The following is a 24,485-nucleotide window of genomic DNA, read 5'->3' on the forward strand; positions in this document are numbered from 1 at the left end:
CAAGGAGTGCAGCTTCACTTTTGACTGGTGATGGACATCATCCTGATGGTGTATTAAACATGGAGTCTGTTTCAGGACTAGCTGTGAAATCTTCTCACCAGTTCGTTTTCCTCCCCCGTCTCCCACCAGCTCCCCATGTGGAAATGTGGCTCCAATTTTAAGAGAGAAATCAGTGGAAAGTTAGAGTTAAATCTGTTGAAATTCGCTTGATCAGCTTTGCTGCCACACTTCTATGGCTTAAACTGAAGAATAAAGTCAAACTTCAGCTAATAGAGTTGAAGTGTTTGCATTTAAATATGATGATTTTTAGCATCTTTTAATTTCTCCCCAGAAGCATCAAGCTTCCAAATGGTAAAAGTATCTTCTCCTCCCATGCTTCTCATTGTTCCTTAAACCAAGATGGTTATATTGTCTTGGTTTTTCAGATACGCCTTCACAAGTTCATATTAGAACTGTTCTTGTTTGTCTGCAATGACAATGAATCCTAAAACTGCTTTAAAAAAATAATGTCCACTAAAAAAATTACCAGGCATGCAAAGAAGCAGAAAAATATGACTCATAACCAGGACAAATGTCAATCAATATACTAGATCTAGAAATAACAGAGAGATTGAATTAGCTGACAAGGACCTTAAAATAGCTATTTTAAATATTATAAATATGCTCAAGAGGAGGTAAAGGAAAACATGACCATAAGAAGAGAAATGGAAGATAGAAAGAAGATCCAGTGGAACTTCTAAAGATGAAAAATATAACATATAAATATTGGACAAAATATTGCACTATAACAATATACTTTTTTTTTTTTTTTGGTAAGAACACATTCAGAGACAATGTCACATATTAAATACATCAAAGTGTTTCCCTATCATGGAGGAAGGTGAATAGGAATGGGTTGCAAGACAAAAGTGAGGAAAAACTAATTGATTAGTTAATTAATTTTTTAAAAAGGGGCCTGAACCAGACCTATTATAATAAATATCATGAAATGAGAAATATGATTAATTAACCCTAAACACTCCAAGAAACGAAAGAAGGAAATAAAGTAAAAAAGTGAGACAGATGATGGGGAACTGAATTTTGGGGGATGACTAGAAACACCTTGTGAGCAAGATCCAGTCAGATCTCTGGAGCCCAAGAAGCTGAGATTAAAACAGTATCAGGCTAATTATAATAACTAATATTTATGTAAAATTAACTATGTGCCAGGCATTTTTCTAGGTACTGGCCAAATATTAACCCACAACCTGGTAAGGGAACATTCCACACAAGTCTTGATGTCTCTGTAATCAATGGAGAACAATAGTAGATTTGTGTTTGAGCCAAAGGTTGAGGCAACAAAATGCACCAGGACTGGGGCTGAGATTCCTTCTTTGAGAGCTAAGGGCTCAGTGAAAACGGTGAGGACAAGAGTTGTATTCAAATGAAGATAATGAGGTACTTTATAGAGGCCACTATACAACTGAGTGAGAAGAAATCTTAGGTGACATGTAGCCCAGGGGTGTTCAAAAAGTTTTAAGCAGAGGACCCTACATGCAAGGTAAAGCGTTAAGTGGGGATCCAATATACAAAATGTACTCATGGGGTAGTTTTGGGTGAAGAGAGGAGGGCCTAGCTCTAAGCAACACAACCTCCTCATCTCCCACACCATTTCCCACCATCCTTCCCCCCATGCCTCCTGGGCCACCTCTCTACTTTATAGAGCAGGGGATTATGCCCCATAGACCTGTTCACAGTCAATGTTCATGTCTTCCAAGTCACTGCTGACCCTATCCCTACCCGTGCAGCTGTGGGCAGGAACAGACCAGGCATATTCCCAGGATGACTGCCTTAAAAAAAAAAAAAAAAAAAAAAGGCAAAAAACCAACTTTATTGAGATATAATTCACATACCAGAACCCTTGTAAAGTGTACAGTTCAGGAGTTCTGGTCCAAGATGGCAATGTGGGAAGACCCTGAACTCATCTCCTCCACAGACACACCAAATCTACACCTATTTATAGAGCAATTCCTCTTGAAGAAGAACTGAGGGCTGACTGAAAGCTTCTGCACAACAAAAAATAGACCACACAGAGAGTGGCAAGAGAGAGGGGGACTTGGTGACCAAGGGAATCCCCACTCTGACTCTGTACACTGCAGTGGGAAGGGATAGTACTGAGGGACTGTGAAAAGATTAGTCTGCCCTGGAGCACAGAAAAAAAGCCACAGTATAAAAGAGCAACTGGAATATAAAAGAACCAGCCCTAGAACCTTGACAAATGGCAGGGGAGCTGCTGGAACTCTCTCCAGGTCCCTTGTAGCAGAGAGTGGATGGCCAGAACAGGAAAAGCCTGATGACTGAGAGCTGTGGGTGGCCAGCCCTAAGTACAGAAAAGGTAGACCAGAGATTTGTCTGAAATTCCCCAAATAACAGCCAACTAATTGAATGTCAAAGAAAAATCCTGTTCAAAATTTGATGCATGCACGTTTTCCTTTTGGTGATTTTTCATTAGGAACTTGACGTCAATATGTTGACATTTAAAAAGGCAATTCTGCGAGGCAGAGCTGCAGGGGGGGAATGCATTTCTGAGTCAGACAAGAGTCACTTGTTCACTGTAAGCCTCAGTTTTCTCATCTGTAAAATAATGGTAATGATATCTACTTTGCAGGCGGTTGTGAGGATAGAAAGAGTAAAAGTGCCTGGCATATGCCTGAAGTGCAGAGGATGCTGGGTAAGTGGCAGTTGCTAGCAATATGTATGTATTAGTATCTCCTAGTGGTTACAGCATACCAGACCTGGATGTGAGACTCTACTGCTCCATTTCCCCATCTGCAAAGTGGAGATGATGATGATGATAGAACCTACCCCATATAGTCATTTGAGGGTATCAAATGAGGTGACCCTAGCTGATGCTTACTGAACATTCACTGTAGCCAGGCACTATTAATTCTTAGCACATTCCACATACCTCAGTCCTTCAATAACCCTATTCAGTAGGTATTATTACTTTCTCCCATCATAAGTCTGAGGCACTAGCCCAAGGCTAGTCAGCCATTTGATGGTAGTGTTGGTATTTGAAAGCAGTCTACTTCCAGAGTCCACATGCCTCACTATTATTCTAGGTTGTCAAGATTTTAACACAGTGCTTGGCACAAAAGAAGTCCCCAATGCACAGTGCCTGGCACAAAAGAAGTCTGCAATGCACATCAGCTATAGTGATTGTGAAATAAAAACAATATTACTAATAAATGTGCTTTGGTAGCTCTGTTGGGCTAAGGAATTTGATAAACCCTTAACTTTTAGCGGAGGATAGAGGTTGGGTCTTACCTATTTTTGTACCTAAGAATACTTAAAGCACAGTGCCTAGCTTAGAATAAGGACTCAATAAGTGGCTGGATGAATAAATGAGTTTTCAAACAGATATGCTTATTAATATACACCATGGTGGCCCTTTGGGGGAAAGCTGCTGTTGCCTGAGCTATAGTTGGATCAAGCCACATTTGACCCACTTTGCCCAGCCCTTTGCTTCCCAGGTCACAAAGCGGCCATGATTCTCATAAACATTTTAATTGGTCTGCTCTCATTACACAATCTTCATTCACTGGCTCCACCCCTCTCATTGCCCGGTTCCAGACAACCACACCCAAAACCCTGGTCCTCTCCCTCTCTACATGCACACTTGGCCCATTAGTCTTTAGGCTTTTCCACACAAAGGAAGGTTCCCTCTCCAACATGCACAAGACTGATCTGTTCTCTGCCTACTAGTCCTGTGCCTGCTCCCTGGATGACTCAGACATCCCAGGTCACCCATATCTCTGTGGCTCTGGGTATCAAAGCTGTTGAATTCCTAGTTTCTTGTCCCTGGGCAATCAGAGCCTCCAACTCAAGATGGGGCCCTGCACTTGAAAAGGAGGAAGAGTTCCTCACCAACCTATTTGAAGTCATCCTCTGTGGGTATTGACAGAAACCTCCTTGTGCCCTTGGACAGAGCCCTGGTGCTCTCTCCTCGGCAGCTCAACAGCCGGGCTGTCTCTAGGCTTCCTCCAAGAGCTCAGAGATGGGCTCAGCACATACAAGCACACAGACTGCACCAGGCTTTGTCATACAGGGAATTTCTACATGAAAGGCCTGAGTCTGCAATAAACGTGAAGCTGTGGCAGATCTGGTCTCCCTGGAATGGACTAGAGACTCCTGTGAGTGAAAGCTGCTACTGGCCTCTTTCCCTAACTAAGAAGAATAAGAACTTCCTGACTGTAACCCAAGTCAGATATACAGATATGCATGCCTGGAGGCTGAGAGCAGCCTAGGTATGGGGGTCAGGGTGAGGGTGAGAGCCAATAGCAAGCTGGACCCTGGGTGAAGCAGAAGGCCTCCTCCTGCTGTCTCTATATGTGACTCATTTCTAGGTGTCACTTGCCTCAAGATTCACAGCCACCCCTTTCTTCTGCTTGCTCCTCCTGCTATCTGCAAATCAACTTCCATTTGCCTTCTTTTTCCCATACATATTTTTTTAGCTTTCCTTCTACTAGTGTAGCATCCACTTCCTATCAGAAAAAAGCTGATCTCCTGTTTTCTTCCATCCCCTACCTCTCTGACCTGAGTCAGGCCTCCAGGCCTACTGAGCATGAGACAACTCCAAATTCAAGGTCATTTTATGTCAACTGCCATCTTTCCCTGGCCCCATGGCCCATACTACCACTCGATATACATTTCCCTCCCATGTCAAGACCACTCTCTGTGCTCAGAAAGGGCACTAATCAGTTTGTAAGCTTTCTAAATACTTGGCTTTTCATCTCATTCCTGTCTTGGACCAAACAATTTCCAGCCAGGCTCCTAGGTTGTCCAAACTCAGAGGAAGAGAAAGGACAGGAAAGTGTTTAATTTCTGCCTCAGAACCATCCTCTGAAATAAGTCCAGATACATGAAGCCGGGGTCAGTGAGAAGACATTTTTACAGAGGGGCTTCCTTCCAAACATTTCTCTAGTGGGAACTGTGCAAGACTGGGACAAGAATGGTTCAGAGGTCTAAGACATGAGCCAGTACATTACTTGTTCTCTTCATGTCGCCCTTTCCTCTCCCTACCTGTGCACATGATGGCAGCAAAGACCCAGCACTGCCCATAGCGCACTGGCTGGCAGCCTGTGGCATGCCACTGTTTCAGGATGGCCACACTGCCGGTCCACTCTGCAGGGTTGATGCCATCTAAATAACTCTCACTCCAGTTTCCATTAAGCACCCCATTGTCATCGTTGCTGTTGATCTGAAGAGACACCATATATAGAACCATTAGAAGCATTCTTTTGCTTAGCAAGATGCGATGTGTGGGCTGCTTTGCAAGGTCTGTGGGCCTGAGACACAAAGGACTCTTCGAACTGGTTTTACCTGGGAATTTCCAGATCTGCTAGGGAAGTGGTGGGGGTAGGAAACTGGCCATTCTGACTTGTCTCTACTGTTAATTAGTTGATCATTCTATTTCTACTACCCCCTGCAAAGCTAGAGGTTGGCTCCAAGAGCTCTTAAAAATACCTCAGAGCAAAGGAAATTTCGAAAAAAAAAAAAAAAGATCAGTTCCTAAACCAAAGTTATACTCAGCCTTTCCTGAAACATTAATTTGGAATTAATGAAGGTAATGGCCCACACCCAGCTATTTCGGAATTCAGCTGAGAAAACCTGTTACCCATATTTTTTCATTAGCCTCATCCAAACTGGCTTTGCCAGAGGGTTCCTGCTCTCGACTCTTCACCCCACCCCCATTGCAGGAGACAACTGTCAGGGGGCACCCCCCCCAACACACACAGCTTCCTCCCTCCCTAGACATACCCTGGGTGGGCAGAGCCAGACCAATCTCACCATGGCACACACCACTCTGCTGATGTAGACGGGGCTTCCCCGCAGGGCACAGTCTGTAGCTGGATCAATCTGGAAGTTCAGACTCTTGTCTAGTAGCTCCAGGCAGATGTCTATGATATTCTCTTCAAACTATAAGAGAGATGCAGAGAAGCAAGGCTCCCATGATTGGCACATGTAGATATGACAAGAAATTCATGACCCATCCCACCCAACTCTCCAATGGAGTGGTTTGCGGAATATGATCCCATTTGTAAGGTAACTGTGTCCAGTAGCACAGACATAAACTGCCTCCTAAGCAGGTGCAGGATCTCTGAGCTCTGGTATCACAACTCACCCAGTTTGTATGTCCTACAGATCAAATGGCTGGGGTTCTTTCCAATGAGTCTGACTGGCTAAAAAGTCAGTTTCTCCCTCTTCTCCTCTCACTCCTGGAGCCTATGGGATGTTCTTGCTAAAACCACGTTGCCTCATCTTCTACCTCCACTTGCTACCCCAACTCACCATTGGCAGCTACTGTTGAGGTACTGGCATGAACTAGCCATGGTACCTGTGACTCAGTCAGGCTCTGGAATGACTAATAGTGTGTGAGTTATGGAAGCTTCCCACCCAAAGCAGGCTGACTTGTCCTTCGGGCTTGGTGTGAATGACATTTTATCTGAGGCCTTCCCTGACCCTGAGCCTTTAATGTCAGTTATAATGATGGAGCCAAGCTCTGTCTTGCTTGCCTGAGCATATACTCTGTCTGTCTCCAGCTGTCCTTGTAACTGTATGCCCCAGACCTGGCACAGTGCCCAGCACATAGTAAGGACTCCATGCATCTTGGTTGAATGAGAGTAAATGAATGCATTTGTCCCCATGTAATATTCCCACTGGACAATAAACAGGATTTAGGAACTTTCTCTGACCTATCTTCCCCAAGGGAGAGTTTAATCAGTTCACTTTTCTGCTTTAAAATGTTCAGAGGCCTCTAGACCTTCAGAATCAAAACTCTAACCTCCCCTAACAGCCACATAAGACCCTCTCTGATCTGGCCCCTTGTACCTCTCCAGCCTCATGTCTCAATTCCTCCTGCTTCATCATTTTGCTCCAGCATTACCAGATTCCTTGTAACCCTTGCAGCAGACCAAACTGTTTCTCACCTTTGTGTTTTTGCTCATGTTTCGCTCTGCCTGGGGTATTTTCCCCACCTTTCTTCACTTGGATAATTCAGTTCAAGCATCTCCTTTTCTAGGAAGCTTCCCCGATGACTCCATTCCCAACCAAGTGCTCCTCCTCCGGGCTCTCAGAACATCCTGTGCCCATCTCAGTCTTTGCATATCCCACTGCATGGTAAGTAACCTGCTTATGTGACTGAGTCCCCACTATACTATGAGCTCAGGGACAGCATTCAATTCATTTTCATATCCCTAACATCTTGTACTCTGCCTGATATTCAGCAGGCATTCGATGTAAGTTCACTGAATAAGAGACAGGAAGAAAGGGAAGGAGCCAGGGCTCAAGAAAAAGCAATTTCTCACTTCTGTTGCTCACAGATGATGGTAGGTTCCTGTCTACAGGGCCTCTCTGGATCCTCATTTGCCTGTGCTGAGTGAGGGGTTGGGGAGGTCAATTGGTGCCAGTTGAGGCTGCCACGTCTCATCTTGAAAATAGCCACCTCAGGAGGCCTACGCTGTGCCTGAGACCACATGTGTTGGAGTTCTATTTGGGCAAGTCCAGGAGAGGGACTCATATCAAACAGACACAAGGCTCCACAAAGGATTTCCCAGCCAACAGCCATCCGGTAGCCAAGACTAGTCTTCCTCCAACAGTGTTGTGGTGCCGGATCCCAGTCTTAAGAACCCTCTTCCCTGGCCTGGCCCTGGACTTCCTGGAGCACCTGTTGTAGGCTGAGCTTTATGTGGGAGGCAGGCCTTGCAATAAGGCAGGAGTTGCAACACATTCTGATTAATATGATGCCATTTTTACAAATACAATCACGTTTTAGAATATGCAGAAGAAACAAAACATGGAGGAACATACACCACTCTGGTGCTTAGCATGTCCTTTGTGTTCTAAGTACCCATTTTTTAATTTTTTTAATGTTTATTTATTTTTGAGACAGAGAGAGACAGAGCATGAGCAAGGAGGGGGCAGAGAGAGAGGGAGACACAGAATCTGAAATAGGCTCTAAGCCCTGAGTTTCAGCACAGAGCTCAACATGAGGCTTGAACACATGAACCACAAGATCATGAGCTGAGCCGAAGTCAGATACTTAACCAACTGAGCCACATAGATGCCCCTAAGTACCCATTTTTGTAACGTTTCCTTGTAAAGTTTTTAAAACAGCTGTGTATTACTTTTATAATGAAAAGGATATTGGGGCGTCTGGGTGGCTCAGTCGGTTAAGTGCCCGACTTCAGCTCAGGTCACTGTCTCACAGTTTGTGGGTTTGAGCCCCACATCAGGCTCACTGCTGTCAGTGAGGAGCCAGTTTTGGATCCTCTGTCTCCCTCTGTCTCCCCCTCCTCTGCTCATGTGTGCTCACTCTCTCTCAAAAATAAACTTTTTAAAAAATCTTAAAAAAAAAGGAAAAGGTATCTAATCAAAACAAACAAAGATGCAATAGTAACCGGGAAGGAAGTACATCACTGCTCGTTAACATTGCTTTTGGCTGAGATGTTCAGGGACAAGTTTCCTCAGTGTGACGGAACTGATTCTAGGGTCTGTGGTCTAGATAATGAAGATGAAGTGGGAGAGGCAAATGGGGCCCAACTGGAAACAGTTTAACAAACAACAACCAGGCACTGCCATGGCCATCCTCATTATTGTCCCTTTGTCCTCATCATCATGGTCAATGGAACTCCCTGGTGGGTGCCTTTAGCTGTTCTTCCCCCTTAGATCCTGATGTTCAAATCAGACATGATCAGCAAAGAATATCCTCCGACTCATTTAGCTCCCTGGAGTGTCATCTCACACTTCGATGTTACCATTTGTCCGTTCTGCATGAGAAGAACCCACCCACCTTGCTCCTGCTCCCCACTTCCCACAAGCCCAGGGCCTGGATGGGCTATGAATAGGGCTGAGACTCACCTGTCCATAGTTCCAGGGACACGGGCGGATCCAATTCTTGTTCCCTTGGTAAATGAAGCCGTAATCATTCACGACATACTCCTGCCTCTGGGGCTCACTGTCCAAGTAGACAGAATCCCCTAGGAATCAAAGTGGCAGGACACAAAGCAAAAAAGTTATCGTTCCCTTCCTACCTCATTCCCATCCCCAGAAGGCAAAGTCCTATGGAAACTGAGGCAAAGTCCTATGGAACTGGGGATGGCACTGGGTGTCACCAAAAGGGGCAGAAGAGGAGGTTTCTTGGAGAGACCCACCTTCTACAATCCCTCAGCACCAGCAGCAGGTTCAATACGAACATGAGGTTGAATAGTGAAAATTTACCTTCAGTGGAATTTCTTGGTTTTCAAAGCACATTTACATCCTGACCTAATTAAGGGTGGAGGGAACAGGCTCAGAGTGATAAGTAACTTGTCCAAATCACATGTAAACACAGAGTGAAATTTGAACAGAGTCCATATGTCACCATATTCCATGATTTTTCTGCTACATTCAACTAAACCTGACTGGAAAAGAGCAAACCAGAATTTAGGGGTTGGCATTAACCTCCTCATGCCTTTTATAGGAATTTAACCTAAGGACAGCATTTAGGAAGTACACAGAGATGTGGATGCTAAGCTGTTTATTTGAGTACTGTTTGTAACACTGAAAAGCTGGAAACAACCTAAGTGCCTGTTCTGGGAGCTTGTTAAATAGCCATGTCCACCACAGAATTCTGTACATACATGATTAATGTAAGATTACAAAATTGTACATATAGGCATCGAAATCTACACGTGATATGTTAAGTTTTAAATGGGTTACATGATAATGTTACAGCATGAATTGACATTTGTTTAAAACATATTTATACCAAGGATTTTGAAGACTATTCTAAAAGATGTTGATAGTAATTTTTTTTTCTTTTTGCCTGTTGGTATTCTCTAGATTTTTTGGAATGAGCACATATTGCTTTCACGATATAAAAAAAATTTTTTTTAAGTTGAGAATGAACAAATAAAGGCCATGGGAGTAGGTGTCCTCTTTGCAGTGTCCTAGAAAATCTGGAAGGCCCACCTAACTTGTAGGTAAAAGTACTCTCCTCAATTCCTCAGAGGCAGCCTCAGACTCAGCCTGCATGGACTCTGGTAGAGTCAGACTCCTAGAGAAGATCCATTTTAATGAGGTCTTGCACCAGTGTGACCAGATCTGCAGGTTCATGTTTGAGACCACACATATTCTCCTCACAGCAGGGGCTAGCAGTGGCCAGCACTGCAGGGTGGGGGTCCCTAGCCAATATCTTGGACATGGTGATGGGGTAGCCACTGATCCTGTCTTCAGGGCCTACCAATCCCTAGCCCCATATTGAGTCTTCTGGGACCTGGATGGGGCACAGCTTTAAAAAAAAAAAAAAAAAAAAAAAAGGCCCAACAGTGATTACTTTCCTCCTCACAGTTCAGGAGAGGCCTAAGTACAAGTCTGAAACCCACAGTCTTGGAGGCCAGGACGTGTGTGTGTGTGTGTGTGTGTGTGTGTGTGTGTGTATACAAGAGAGATAGAGACAGATAGACAACTGTCCTCCTTGACCCAGTGGTGGAGCGTTTTCATACGGCTAATGGGTAAGAGCTCTGGGCCACTCAATGACAGGGCAGTAGGAGGTGGTTAGAGATGCTAGATCCCAGCCAGGTTCTGGTATGACTCACCTAGCCCCCTTAGAATAAGGTTGGAGGAGCAGGTAGAATGAGAGGGAGGAAGGAGAGAGGATATCCTCCAACTAGAATAGGACTGTTGAGTCTGGCCTCTGCTCCAAAGCCTACCAGACACATTCTCAACTCTCAACTCTTCCTGCCCTTCTTCCCACTCTCTTCTCCTGACTTGTCCTTCATTCTGCCCATACCATGTCTGTATGTCTGTATAACTACTCTGCCCTCAGGTGGATTTAGATTACAGGGATCGTAGGACAGGTGGTACTGGGATATTCCATATATCTTTGTCTAAGACAAACACTGGAAACAGCCAAGATACCCATATATAGGAGACTAGTTAAAAACATTTGGTGGTCCAAACAATGGAGTAATTGTAGCCATTAAAAAGAACATATTGATAGGAAAATATATTCAAAGTTGAATTGTTGAATAAAAAAAGCAAGTTAAAGTATGCTATGTACTATATAATCCCACTTGTGGTACAACTGTATAATCACACACATATGTATATATGCATAAATATGTATTTGATTAAGCATGGAACAGTTTTGTAAGACTACACAAGAAAATGCTAACAGAATTTTCCTCTGGAAGATGGAACTTGGAGTTTGGGATAAGGTCTTACTTTTCATTTTATACTTTCCTTCCTCCCTCCCTTCCTCTTTCTTTCATTTTTTCTTTCTCTCCTTCATTCCTTCCTTCGTTCCTTTGTTCCTTCCTTTCCTTCATTCTTTTTCTTTCTTTCTTCTTTCTTTTCTTTACTTCATTCCACAAATATTCAATGCAATACACTTCTTATTCTTAGAATGAAAAGACTCAAGTTAATTTTAAAATGTGTGGTAAAGGTAGATGTTAATAGTGGTCAAAGTTAATTATATTAGTCTTCTTTTCAAAAGTTTATTTTATTGGGGTGCCTGGGTGGCTCAGTTGGTTAAGTGTCCAACTTTGGTTCAGGTCATGATCTCATGGTGCATGAGTTCAAGCCCCATGTCGGGCTTTGCACTGACAGCTTTCTGCCCTTCCCCTGCTTGTACTCTATCTCTCTCTCAAAAATAAATAAACATTTTTTTTTTTTACTTGAGAGAGAGAGAGAGAATGAGCAGGGGAGGAGCAGAAAGAGGAGAGAGAGAGAATCCCAAGTGAGCTCTGCACTGATAACACGGGGCTCAAACTCACAAACCATAAGATAATGACCTAAGCCGAAACCAAGAATCAGACACTTAACCAACTGAGCCACCCAGGTGTCCCAATAGCTTTCTTTCTTTCTTTTTTTTGATGTTACTTATTTTTGAGAAAGACAGAGACAGAGCATGAATGGGGGGAGGGCAGAGAGAGAAACACAGAATCTGAAGCAGATTCCAGGCTCCGAGCTGTCAGTACAGAGCCCAAAACAGGGCTTGAACCCATGAACCATGAGATCATGACCTGAGCCAAAGTCAGACACTTAACTGACTGAGCCACTCAGGTGCCCCTCAATAGTTTCTTTTTAAGTAAAGATGAGTTTGCTCATGTTTTTAAAATTCTAAATAAGTAAATAGCAAGTTCTTCCTGCCTTGTTTCTGGTGCTTGGGAGTAGATGGTGAGTGCATACAACTGGGAGGTTTCTGGTAGTCAGGGAACAGGGGTCTAGAAATCCTTGAGCCTGGCTCTCTGTGGCACTGACAAAGGGGCAGAGACAAGGGACCCACACACAGACACCCCACCTTACCTGGGCACCAGGGATTGAAGAGCAGGATGAACTCCCCAAGCTGGTAGGCTGTGACAGACTTCTGGAAACAGTCAATATGAACTTTCAAGAGATACCGACCCACGGCTGCTGTGGGAGGGGCACACAGGCTCACCTCCAGGGAGCTGGCCCCATTGGTCTCCAGAGAGGCAATCCATGGGCTGGGACCATGATGACCTGCCAGGCTGAACAGGGCTCGAGTCCCATTGGACAAGTCTGGTAGGGGTCCTGAGAGGGAAGCAGAACTCAGGCTCTATGCAGTAAACTCTCAACCCTCCAGATTCTTCCTACACACACACACACACACACACACACACACACACACAGCCCTCAGGGGTCCTCACCAGTCTCAGCCACAAAGATGATATTGTCCAGGCCTGGCTGGAAGCCCCGCTTCCTGAAGTACAGAGTGATGTTGAAGGCCTGGCCCCGGCGAACCAGGAGTCGGTCAGAGCTGATCTCCTCTGTGTGGTGCCGCACGTTGTTCCAGGAGCTCTGGAGGTCTGTGAGGGCCACCTCCAGCCCTGCAACAGGGCAGCCAGGGGCATATGAAAGAGCAGGGCTGTAGAGTCTGGTCCAATCTTGCCCACCACTGTTTAGTTGTACAAACTTGAGAAAGAAACTTAGCCTCTCTGAGCCTCAGTTTCCAAGTTAGTAAAACAGAATCCATAATACCAGTGTTACAGCATTGGTATGAGGATTAAATGAGGCTTCATGCCTGCAACTGCCTCTTTGTTACTTCCTTCTTCCTTCCCTTTCTTGCTTTTATAACCCTCTATCCCCTTCCCCTTTTATGCCCTCCAGAGGTACATGGATTTCTGCCTCTGTCCAACCTCTTTCATAGTCCTGGCCAAGTTTGATTGCTCCCTTCAGCCTAGCATGTCTCCAGATTCACCCCAGCATCCAGTTTTTAGACTCAAGTTAACAATGTCACTTGCCCCTGTGCCAGCCTCCAGGTCTGGTAGTTAACTACTATGCTTTCAGCAATTTGCTGGCTCCCTGACCACCACTAATGTCACATGCCTAATGCCCTGGGAGCTGGGATGCTGAGGATAGTCAAAGAAAGTCCCACTCCCAGCCTTCTGGAGCCTCTGATAAAACACAGATTGATCTCACTACTCTCCAAGTGTGTCTCCCCAAGAAGGGCTCCATTTCTGACTTCTCCATGTTTGGCCATGGTCCTACAGTGGTCTCCAGGCATCTGGGCTCACAACCTTTAAGTCACACTTGGCTCACCCATCTCTTTCTTGGTCTTTTTCCATCCATATGTGGACACATCCCTTCATTCCGTGAAAACATCTCTGGTGTCCACTTGACCCTTTCCACATTTGCATAATTCTGACCTCCTCACTTTACCCCTAGTGGCCATAACCACTTCCATTAGGTGTCCTGCTTCCTACACCATCCTCTTCTAACACATCACCAGATTATCTTTCCTCAAGACAATTTAATCATGCCATCCTTTTGCTTTAAAAGTTCTGAGATACCCTACAGCCTACCATACAAAAGGCACACTCCTTAACCTGACACTTACGACCCTCCACACCTGGCCTTCAGTTACTTGCATTCTTGCTTCTCAACACCTCAAGCATAGGCCCTCTCCTCCAACCAATCTGTTCCCAAGCAAATGGTAGCCCTACCTGTCCACGTATTTTGATCCTGCTGTAACCCCAACTTAGAGTGCCCTCTCATTCCGTCTGTCCTAACAAAATCTAACCAAATTCTACCTGTCCTCCAAGGCCTGTTGAAGACCCACCTCTTTCTTGAAGCCTGCCTGAGCTGACCCACCCTTCTTTCCATCTCCCACTGGCCTACAGTACTTAACTGCATCACTTATAGTGAAACTTAATTGCTCCATTGAGTTAATATCATGCTCAATTGTTCATTTTTATCAACAAACTTCTACTGGGAGCCAGTAATTTCAGGATCAGCAAGAAATATTCAGATATTTTTGTAGTTACTTTTTCATTTGTTTGCCTTCTACCACAATATGTAAGCCAATGAGGATACAGGCCTAGCTGTTTTGTCTCAGCTGTATTCTAGATTATAAGAAATACAAAACAAAACATTTGACAAATCCAACATCTTCTCATAATAAAAAACACCCAACAAGTAAATTACCTCTAAGAAAGGAAGTAAACTAGCTGAAACCGATAAAGAGTATCTATGAAAAATCCACAGTCAAAACCATATTTAATAATGAAATACTAGATACTTTTCTCCCTAAGATTAGGAACAAGACTAGGGTATCTTCTCTCTTCAGCATTGTACTAGAGATTCTAGCCAGTACACATTGGAAATAAGTAAAATTGTCTTTATTAATGTATGACATGATCTTGAATATAGCAAATCCTAACAAATCCACACACAAAATTATAACTAGCAGATAAATTCATCAAGGTTGTAGAATACAATATGTATATACAAAAATTAATTATATTTCTATACACTTGCAATGAATGAAGTTTTAACCCTCCCTTACACCATATACAATAATAAACTCTAAATTAATCTAAGACTTAAATGTAAGAGCTAAAACCATAAAACATTTAGAAGAAAACATAGGAGTAAATTTTCATTATCTTGGACTTGGAAATGGTTTCTTAGATAAGACAATAGAAGCACAAGCAACAAAATAAACAACCCTATAAATTGGACTTCATCAAAATTAAAAATTTTTTGCTTCAAGGATATCATCAATAAAGTGAAAAGACAACTACAAAATGAGAGAAAGTATTTATAAATCATATATCTGATAAGGTATTTGTATCAAGAATATATAAAGAATGTGTACAACCCAATGATTAAAAAAATAACACAAATAAAAAATGGGCAATTGATCTGAATAGACATTTCTCCAAAAAAATATGCAAAGGCCAATAAGCAAATGAAAAAATGTTAAACATCATTAATCATTAGGGAAATGCAAATGAAATACCACTCCACATGCACTAGAATGGCTCTAATAAGAAAGACGGAAAATAACCAGTGTTGGGGAGGATGTGGAGAAATTGGAACGCTTATACATTGCTGATAGGATTGTAAAATGGTATGGCCACTTTGGAAAACAGTATGGCAGTTCCTCAAAATGTCAAAAATAGAGTTACCATATGATCCAGCAACTCCACTCCTAGGTATGGACCTGAGAATTTGAAAACATTTGTTCACACAAAACCTGTACATGAATGTTGATAGCAGCACTATTCATAATGGCCAAAAGATGGAAACAACCATCTGGTTATTGACCACTATCTGGATATTGGATGAACGAGTGTGGTATATCTGTAAAGTGGAATGTTATTCAGCCACATAAAGGAATGCTGAATACAGTATAATATAGATGAAACTTGAAAATATTATGCTTAGTGTAAGGAGCCAGATACAAAAGGTTACATATTATATGATTCACTTTAAGTTTATTTACTTATTTTGAGAGAGAGAGGAAGAGAGAGGGAGAGACAGAATCCCAAACAGGTTCTGTGCTGTCAGCACAGAGCCTGATGCAGGGCTCAAACTTAAGGACTGTGAGATCATGACCTGATCAAGAGTCAGATGCTTAACCTATGGAGCCACCCAGTTGCCCTATATAATCCAATTTATATGAAATATTCAGAATGGGTAAACCCATAGAGACAGATGGTGGATTAGGGTTTGCCAGGGGCTGGAAGTAGGAGAAAATGGGGTATGACTGCTACAGGGTATGGGGGTTCTACTTTTTTTTTAATCTTTTAAACATTTATTTATTTTTTGAGTGACAGAGACAGAGCACAAGCAGGGGAGGGGCAGAGAGAGCGGGAGTCACAGATTCTGAAGCAGCCTCCAGGCTCTGAGCTGTCAGCCAGAGCCCAATGCAGGGCTCGAACGCACGAACCGCGAGATCATGACCTGAGCAGACGTCGGATGCTCAACTGACTGAGCCACCCAGGTACCCTGGGTATGGGGTTTCTTATGAAAGAAATGTAAGCATAATGATCAGCACATTGTAGGTACCAAAAGATGTTTGCTAGTTTGAATAGAGTTTTCTATCTTTTCCATAATCACTCTGCACTTATTTCAAATTCAACCAACACCTCACTAAAGGCTTGTCTGCTATGTGCTGGGCACCATCGTAGACACTCTATCTCATTGAGTCCTCACCACAATGTTGGAGGGATGAAATGTCATGTCATTCACACTTGGAGATGGGAAACAAGGTTCAGGCAGATTAAATGTCTTTTCTAAGGCTGAACCTAGGGTTACTGGCCTAAGTCCCGTGTTCTTTCCATTACTCAACAGTTGCTGCCATTGCTGGTCTTCAGAAAGGAACCAGCCTATTGATAGCTGGGAGAGCACCTGGCTTTCCCCTCGTAGTAGAAAAAGAAGCTCATCCCTTTTGGAGACCAGCTGACTACACAGATCATTTACTGGCTCCAATTCAGGTTGGGCTCATGACTTAGACTCCTCACTAGGTATGGCAACATCTGCCTGAGAGCCAGCACTGAGGCCAAATCTCATCCTCTGGATACATCATGGGTCAAGTTAACTTCTGCGTATAATGCTGGGATTATTCTTCACCCCACACACCAGACTTTCAAATAGGAAGTACAGGGGCGCCTGGGTGGCGCAGTCGGTTAAGCGTCCGACTTCAGCCAGGTCACGATCTCGCGGTCCGTGAGTTCGAGCCCCGCGTCGGGCTCTGGGCTGATGGCTCAGAGCCTGGAGCCTGTTTCCGATTCTGTGTCTCCCTCTCTCTCTGCCCCTCCCTGTCTCTCTCTGTCCCAAAAATAAATAAACGTTGAAAAAAAAAATAGGAAGTACATTTACTATTGGGCATATTTGTTCTCCTTGATGTGAAGGGATGAAGGGGAGTAAAATGATCAAAGAAATAGAAAGGAAATTATAGGTAGAATCTTCAAAGTAATTGATCTCAGTATCAATCCTAGAGAGACACTCCCACATGAGTACAGAGGCATACATAAGAATGTGCCCTGCAGCATTGCTTATATAACTGGAAAATGGGAAACAACCTAAATGCCCATCAAAATGGGATGGATAAATAAATTACTTACACCCATACTATGGAGTACTATGCAAAGTGGAAATTTTTGAGGTAGATTTAAAGGTACTAATTGGCATGGGTAGAGCTCCAACCACATACTGTTGAGTGAAAAAAAAATCAAGTTGTAGAAAAATATGTACAACGTGATTATACCATGATATTTATGATATTTATACCAAAAAAGCTAGTCATATATATATATATATATATATATATATATATAATTTTACATATGTACTGATCTTATACATACACACACACACACACACACACGCACACACAAATATAAATATGTAGACAAAAGACTAGAAACCATGATTTCTCTTAGATATGACCACAGTGGCCTCTCTGGAGATGAGGCTGGGGGTTGGTGGTGGTGGTCAAGGGACTGTAACTTTATCTGTAATTATTGTCTTATTTTACTTCAACTGCATATCCATATATTTCTTGTGTAGATAAAAATCATTTTTAAATTTTTAAATATTTATTTATTTTTATTTTTAATTTTTTTAACATTTATTTATTTTTGAGACAGAGAGAGACAGAGCATGAACGGGGGAGGGTCAGAGAGAGAGAGGGAGACACAGAATCTGAAACAGGCTCCAGGCTCTGAGCTGTCAGCACAGAGCCCGATGCGGGGCTTGAACTCACGGACCGCGAGATCATGACCTGAGCTGAAGTCGGATGCTCAACTGACTGAGCCACCCAGGCGCCCCAATATTTATTTATTTTTGAGAGAGAGTGAGCAGGGCAGGGCAGAAAGAGAGAGAGAGAAAGAGAGAGACAGAGAGAGGGAGAGAGAGAGAGAGAGAGGAAGAGAGAGAATCCCAAGCAGGCTCTGTGCTGTCAGCACAGGGCCCTACTCTCAGGGCTGTATCTCACAAACCGTGAGATCATGACTTGAGCCAAAATCAGGAGTCAGATGGTTAAGCAACTGAGCCACCCAAGCACCCCCAAAATTATAAAAATTTAAACAAAAAGAGTAAGTGAAGGTGAAGCTGTTAAATATGTAGATATTTGAGCTCATTTTTAGAAATGGTTTTAACTAACGAACTAATCGTCAAAGCAGCTTTCTAGAGAGGAAATATAGACAGAACAGATTAGCTGAAATGAGGAACAGACTTTCTGAAGTGGGGAAAAAGAGAAGGTTTGAAGATGCAGAGAATTTCAGAGCCAGAAGAAAACTTCAAGTTCATCCTGTCCACCCCGCCCCCTCACGTTTCAGGCATGGGGCTGGGAACTAGAGAAGTGACTTGCTAAATGTTAAGGCATCAGCAAGTGGCAGAGGACAGGCTCCCTGACCCACTAATCCCTGGCCCTGCCCCATCCCACTGGGCTATGGAAGCAGGCGTGCTGGTACACAGCTGTTTGGCTATGTTTACCAGCCGGCCTCCACCTCGTTTCGTGGGTCTCTGACTATCAACAAATTCTGAAATTTCTGGGTTCTTTCAGCCTCAGTTCTTTATTTACTCCTTTCTTCCTCTGAATCCATTCTCCCCTTGACTTCCTACAGTCTCTCTGTCTTCCTTCTTCCTTAGGTCCTGCAGCCCCAGGGGGCCTCCCCTACCTTGCTCCATGGCCGCTGTCTCTGGTTCCTGGGCCACTCTTCACAGAACAGCTGGGCGGCTTGGAGCTTCAGGAAACTGGTCCTGGTACGTTTGTTCCCCCTTCCATCTTTAAGACTCCAAGAGACACCGAAGGCAGGGTGGCTGCTGCACTGCCACCTGCTTACTGGGCAGATCACAACTGGTTTTCTCACTTGCCCTCAGGTTTTTCTTGGCAGTGTTGCTCAGCTGGGAAGAAGTGTGGAAGCCAATGAACTCTCAGGGCCTTATGCCATGTGAGCATTTGATAGCTCTTGGGCAATGAAGCATTCCATGGCAGGTGTTGTACTATAGTGGGGGAGCCAGGTGGGAGAGGTGAGCTGATGGCCTCTCTGGGGATGCAAGGGGCTGTGCCCCTACAGGAAAGAGTACCAGGGTCCCAAGACTACAGCTCACAGCTGGGAGAGCCTCTCAAGCCTAGAACTCTGGCTGGCTTTTATCCTGAAGGGCCACTTTCTAGATGTCAAATGCAAAGAGAACCCACTCTGGATCACCCTTGGTATGATTTTTTTGGTATTAGTTTTTGGGGCAGAGCTATTGTGTTGGGTGAGACTGGCCAGGTGAAGGCGAATCTCAAATAAAAGGAGTAGAGGAACTAAACTTGGGAAGATGCATGGAGGAGTTCTGGAAATAAGTAAGAAGGTAGGAATGCCAGTGGATGTCCTTGGTTCTATTAAGAACAAACAGTACAAGTCCTGGGAGTGAGCATGTAGGGAGAAAAGCACAGATGGGTGGAGACAGATGGAAGGAGGGGAAAGGGCACTTAGCAGGGAGTGGGCAGGACACCCTAAAGGCCCCCCGCCCCCGCCCCCACCCTGCCTTTCCCTCCTGTGGGAACTTCCACTGAATTCCCTGCTTTCTGGGTCCCTTAACCTCCCTCTTCAGGAACCTCGCTCACCACCATCTGCCCTCCTTCCTGTATTTTCTACTCTCCTTGTTCCCAGTCTGCTCTTACAGTATTTGTATCCATTCACATATACAATTCACTACTTCACACACACACCCACCTTCATTCCAGCATTTCTGGTCTTGGCGAGTGAGGACAGTGCCCATCCAGTCACTCTGGGAGAAACCTGGGTGCCACCTCGTATTTCTCTGTCTTCCTGACCTCCCTTAGCCCATCAGCCACTGATTGCTGCCAGCCCAGCTCCTGATTATCTCCTAAAATTAGCCTACTCTCCCTGGGCCCTTGGCCCTGCCTTCACTGAAGCACCCCCTGGCCTGGACAACAACTCCTAACCAGTCTCCCACCCGTCCTTTTTCCAAATGAGCCATCACAGTGATGTTTCTGAAGTGCCAATTCAGCCAGGTTGCTCCTGGTTTACAATCCAGCAGTAGGTCGAGTCCAAGCTTCTCAACATTGCCCACAAATCTCTTCAGGATCTTTCCTTCCTGCCTGGAGTCCATTCAGGCCAAATACCTGCCGTTCTCAGATGCAGATCTGCTTTCCTACACCTGTTATTGCACCTGCCAGTCTCTCTATTTCTGAAATGTCCTTCTCTCAGTTCTCACCTTTCTCAGATCCAGGCTCAAGTGCTGCCCCTCCAGGAGGTCTTCCTAACACCCCCTCTCCACCATGCCAGGCATACCAGGCATTTAGGGGCACCCCCTTTTAATTCCCTATTAGCCTACTCATACTCCATGTTATAAATACTTAGCCTATTTCCCCACCAATCCCCCTGGAAGGCATGGCCTATATCTTATTAATCTATCCCCAGTGCTTACTAATGATAATGGCTAATAGTGAAACTACTGGAAGAACTAGCGACATCTTTTCAGTTCCAGTGCATCATCCCACTTAATCTTCATGCCATTCCCCTGAGTTAGGTACTATGATTGTTCCTATATTACAGGTGAGGAAATCGAGCCTTAAAGATACTAAATAGTTTTCCTAAGATCACTAAGAACTAGTGGAACTAGATTTCGAACACAAAAGTCAGACTCCAAAGTCGTGCATAAATGCTTAATGCAGTATCTGAAGTATGGCCAGTTTTCCAGTTCATATTTGTTGACCGTTCAATTGAATGAATTAAAAGATGATCCATACACGAACAAATGGATAAGTGCCTGAACCCACTGCCACATTAGTGGAAATGGGTTAGCTTGGGGAGAAGGAGGAGGCATAGGCAGGAGAGCTTAATTGTGAGGAGAAACAGGAATGTGAGTGCAGTGAGGGCGGGTGGGTCTGGAGAGGTGAAGTAGCCAAAGAGGAAGGTGCCCAGTGGCCATCCGACAACAGCAGCCTATTTCATGGCACTGGGCTAAGGAGCTGGCTTATAGGTTTAGCTTTTCATTTGATTCCTACAAATCATAGTCAGAAGGTGTGTGTTGTGTGTGTGCTGGGGGAGGGAGGCGACTCTGGTCAGAGCGGCTTGTCTAGGGTAAGGGAGGCAGAGGAGAGCCAGGGAAGCTCAGCAGAGTTGATGGGCACCTTCCTGTTCGGAGGGAAGCAGGGCTGTGACCTGCAGGCGAAGGGCACAGAGCAGATCCTGGGACACTCAAATAGGGAGGTGTGGGCTCACCTGCCATCCCCCTGAACCAGCTCTACCAAGATGCGGGTGGGGTACCTCCAGACCTTTCTAAGACTCAGAGAGACTAGGATGCTAACATTTGGCCCTGCCATGAATTCCCAGTATGCCCTCAGCCATGTTCCAGTTTCCTTGTCTGTAAAATCAGGGTCCATGGGCTCCATGGGAGATTCCCCCCAGACAGTAGCAAAGGGAAGCATGAATTGGCAGATCCAGGTGGGTTCCTCTGCTTCCTCCCTTTTCTTTTCTTTTTAATGTTTATTTATTTATTTTTGAGAGAGAGAGAGAGAGAGAGCAAGAATGCGAGCAGCTGAGGGGCAGACATGGAGAGAGAGAATCTGAAGCAGGCTCTGCACTGACAGTGCAGAGCCCGATGCGGGGCTCGAACTCACAAACCGTGATATCATGACCTGAGCTGAAACCAAGAGTCGGATACTTAACTGCCTGAGCCACCCAGGCACCCCTGCCTCCTTCCTTTTCTATGATCAGAAATGGAGACAGTCACTCAGAAGGGGTGACTAAACCAATCAGGGACTTCTGCACATGAATGTACTTCACAATTTACAAAGCCCTTTAGAACACACTTTCTCATTTGATCCTCACAGTAACCCTCTGGGGGCTGGCACTGCTACTATTGTCTTGCACCTGAGGGACCTAGAAGTTGGCCCCAGAGCTCTGTGCTTTATATCACACAGTGACACTGAGCAGCATACGGGGAATTGCTGGGGACATGAACATGGAGGGGAATTGTTGGGGAAGACCAGCAATCAGGAGACCTGGGAGCTGGTCTGCTTTGTGCCCCCTGCTGCACAGCCGGGACATTTCTTTCAGAGTTTGTCTGTGGGCACCCACTGCCTGGGAGGCCAGCACACCGGGTTTTATGAGACAAGGGAAGGGCAAGGACAGTGAAGGAGGGTTGCCAGGACCTAATCTGAAGGCGCTCTGCAACAGGGGGCATGAGCCCCAGCATCCTGGGTCCTGAGGGCCTTTGAAGCTGGAAGGGACTTTGAGATTGTCTAGCTTGTCCAGCTGAGGTAGAGAAACGAAGCCAGACAGGCTTGCCTACATGAAAGAAAAAGACAACACTGCAGAGTACACTTTTTACAGCCAATTTTTGTGTAAGGAGAGTGGAAAATTTGAAAGGTCAACTGGGAAGGTAGAAATGGCTAATGCCCTTATGGAAGGCCCTTGAAGGCCCAGTAGGAAGCCTGTCCACTCTTTCCCTCCAGCGACACAAGTGACACTGCCAGGCCCCCAGGCTGACCTGACAGGAGGGGCAATGACTAAACAAAGGAGGCCCAGGCACTTGGCAGGTGGAGCAAGGTTTCAGATTTCCGCAGGAGCCAGCTCAGTTTCTCTGGCAGGTGGGCAAGGAGCCACCTGGAACACAGCAGTGACAAAGCAGTGACAGAGCCCCACAGAAATGCCCAATGGCACTCAGTGGGGACGAGAGCAGCCAGCACACAGGGTGGAGGGTGGGTGTGCAGGCTCCTGCCCTTCCTTCACAAAGCAGCCTGCGAAAGCAAAATAAATTTTAAAAAACAGAGAGAGGAGAAGGATGAGAGGGAAGGGGAGGGGGGAGAGGGGAGAGGAGGAGGAGGAGGAGGAGGAGAGGGTGGTGAGATAAGCCAAGTGAACCTGCAGAGCCACTGAGCAGATGAGCAGTGGCAAGGATAAAGGGCCCACGTCTGAAAACCTGCAAGAGCATGCTCTCCTTTTCTGTGTTTCTGGAATTTCCAAAATTTCCATGATGCAAATATGCCAATTTATAATGATAACCATATTTTAATTTTTTAAATTGAGATATAATTGGCATATACTATTGTGTAAGCTTAAGGTGTACAACCTGTTGATCTAATACATTTGTATGTTGTAATGTTACTACCATAGTGTTACTGATACCTCCATCATGACACAGTTATTTCTTTTTTGCAGTGAGAACATTTAAGACCTGGTCTCTTGGTAAGTTTGAAGTATAAAATACACTATTATTAACTATAATCATGATGCTGTGCATTAGATCTCCAGAATTTATTTATCTACCAAGTGGAAGTTTCTTCTCTTTGACTAACATCTCCCCAATTCCCTCACCCCCAGGCCCCACTTACCACCAATCTACTCTCTGTTTCTAGGAGTTCAGCTTTTTTAGACTCCACAGATAAGTGATATCATAAAGTACTGTTGTCCCCTGACTTATCTCTCACTTAGCATAATGCCCTCAAAGTCCATCCATGGTATAGCAAAGGGCAGGATTTCCTTTCTTTTTCATGGATGAATAATATTTCTCTCTCTCTCTCTCTCTCTCTCTCTCTATCTCTCTCTCTGTGTGTGTGTGTGTGTGTGTGTGTGTGTGTGTGTGTGTGTGTGAACATCTTTGTCCACTCATCCACTGACAGACACTGGGGTTGTTTCCATATCTTGGCTATTGTCAATAATGCAGCAACAAACACGGGAATGAAGGTTTCTTCTCAGGATAGTGACTTTATTTCCTTTGGATAAATACCCAGATGTGGGATTGCTGGGACATATGGTAGTTCTATATTTAACTTTTTGAGGAACCTCCATACTGTTTTCCACAGTGCCTGCACCAGTTTGCGTTCCCACCAACATGCACAAGGATTCCCTCTTCTCCATATCCTCACCAACACTTATTATCTCTTACCTTTTAATGATAGCCAGGTAATGATAACTTTATTTTTTTAAGTTTATTTATTTAATTGGAGGGAGGAGGGGCAGAGAGAGATGTAGAGAGAGAATCCCAAGTAGGTGCCACGCTGTCAGCCCGACATGGGGCTTGAACTCACAAACTATGAGATCATGACCTGAACTGAAATCAAGAGTCAGACGCTTTACCAGCTGAGCCAGCCAGGCGCCCCTAATGATAACTTAAAAAAGCACAATGAATAGTGGGAGGAAGGCCAAAAAGATATGTGGCAAACTGTTAGCAGAGATTTCTTCTGGGATGAGGAA

The 24,485-nt window shown here is 44.5% G+C and overlaps 1 protein-coding gene and 1 long non-coding RNA gene across 5 annotated transcripts in view; one reads left to right on the top strand and one right to left on the bottom strand.

Moving 5' to 3' along the window:
- The window catches only part of TGM5 (transglutaminase 5), a 32,006-nt gene extending 11,627 nt beyond the window's left edge, over positions 1 to 20,379 (bottom strand). The window contains exons 1-7 of one of the 4 annotated variants that reach the window (XM_040492447.1): positions 19,995 to 20,379; positions 18,951 to 19,176; positions 12,690 to 12,869; positions 12,328 to 12,573; positions 8,899 to 9,017; positions 5,830 to 5,958; positions 5,062 to 5,239 (exon numbers count right to left, since the gene is read on the bottom strand). In XM_040492447.1, the coding sequence (XP_040348381.1) occupies positions 5,062 to 5,239; positions 5,830 to 5,958; positions 8,899 to 9,017; positions 12,328 to 12,573; positions 12,690 to 12,869; positions 18,951 to 18,960 (862 nt within the window). In that variant the 5' untranslated portion in view covers positions 18,961 to 19,176; positions 19,995 to 20,379. Of the gene's footprint in view, positions 1 to 5,061; positions 5,240 to 5,829; positions 5,959 to 8,898; positions 9,018 to 12,327; positions 12,574 to 12,689; positions 12,870 to 18,950; positions 19,192 to 19,994 lie in introns of those variants that run through there. The other 3 variants (XM_040492449.1, XM_040492448.1, XM_040492450.1) reach the window with 3 other exon arrangements.
- Positions 1,960 to 23,794, top strand: LOC121041589 (uncharacterized). Its single transcript, XR_005795795.1, has 3 exons — positions 1,960 to 2,710; positions 7,061 to 7,158; positions 23,451 to 23,794. It is a non-coding gene; the product is annotated as an uncharacterized LOC121041589 (long non-coding RNA).
- Positions 23,795 to 24,485: the final 691 nt, after the last annotated feature.

The sequence above is a fragment of the Herpailurus yagouaroundi genome, unplaced genomic scaffold, assembly GCF_014898765.1.
Source record: "Herpailurus yagouaroundi ecotype Mexico unplaced genomic scaffold, PumYag 184, whole genome shotgun sequence".
In the NCBI taxonomy this organism is placed as follows: domain Eukaryota; kingdom Metazoa; phylum Chordata; class Mammalia; order Carnivora; family Felidae; genus Herpailurus; species Herpailurus yagouaroundi.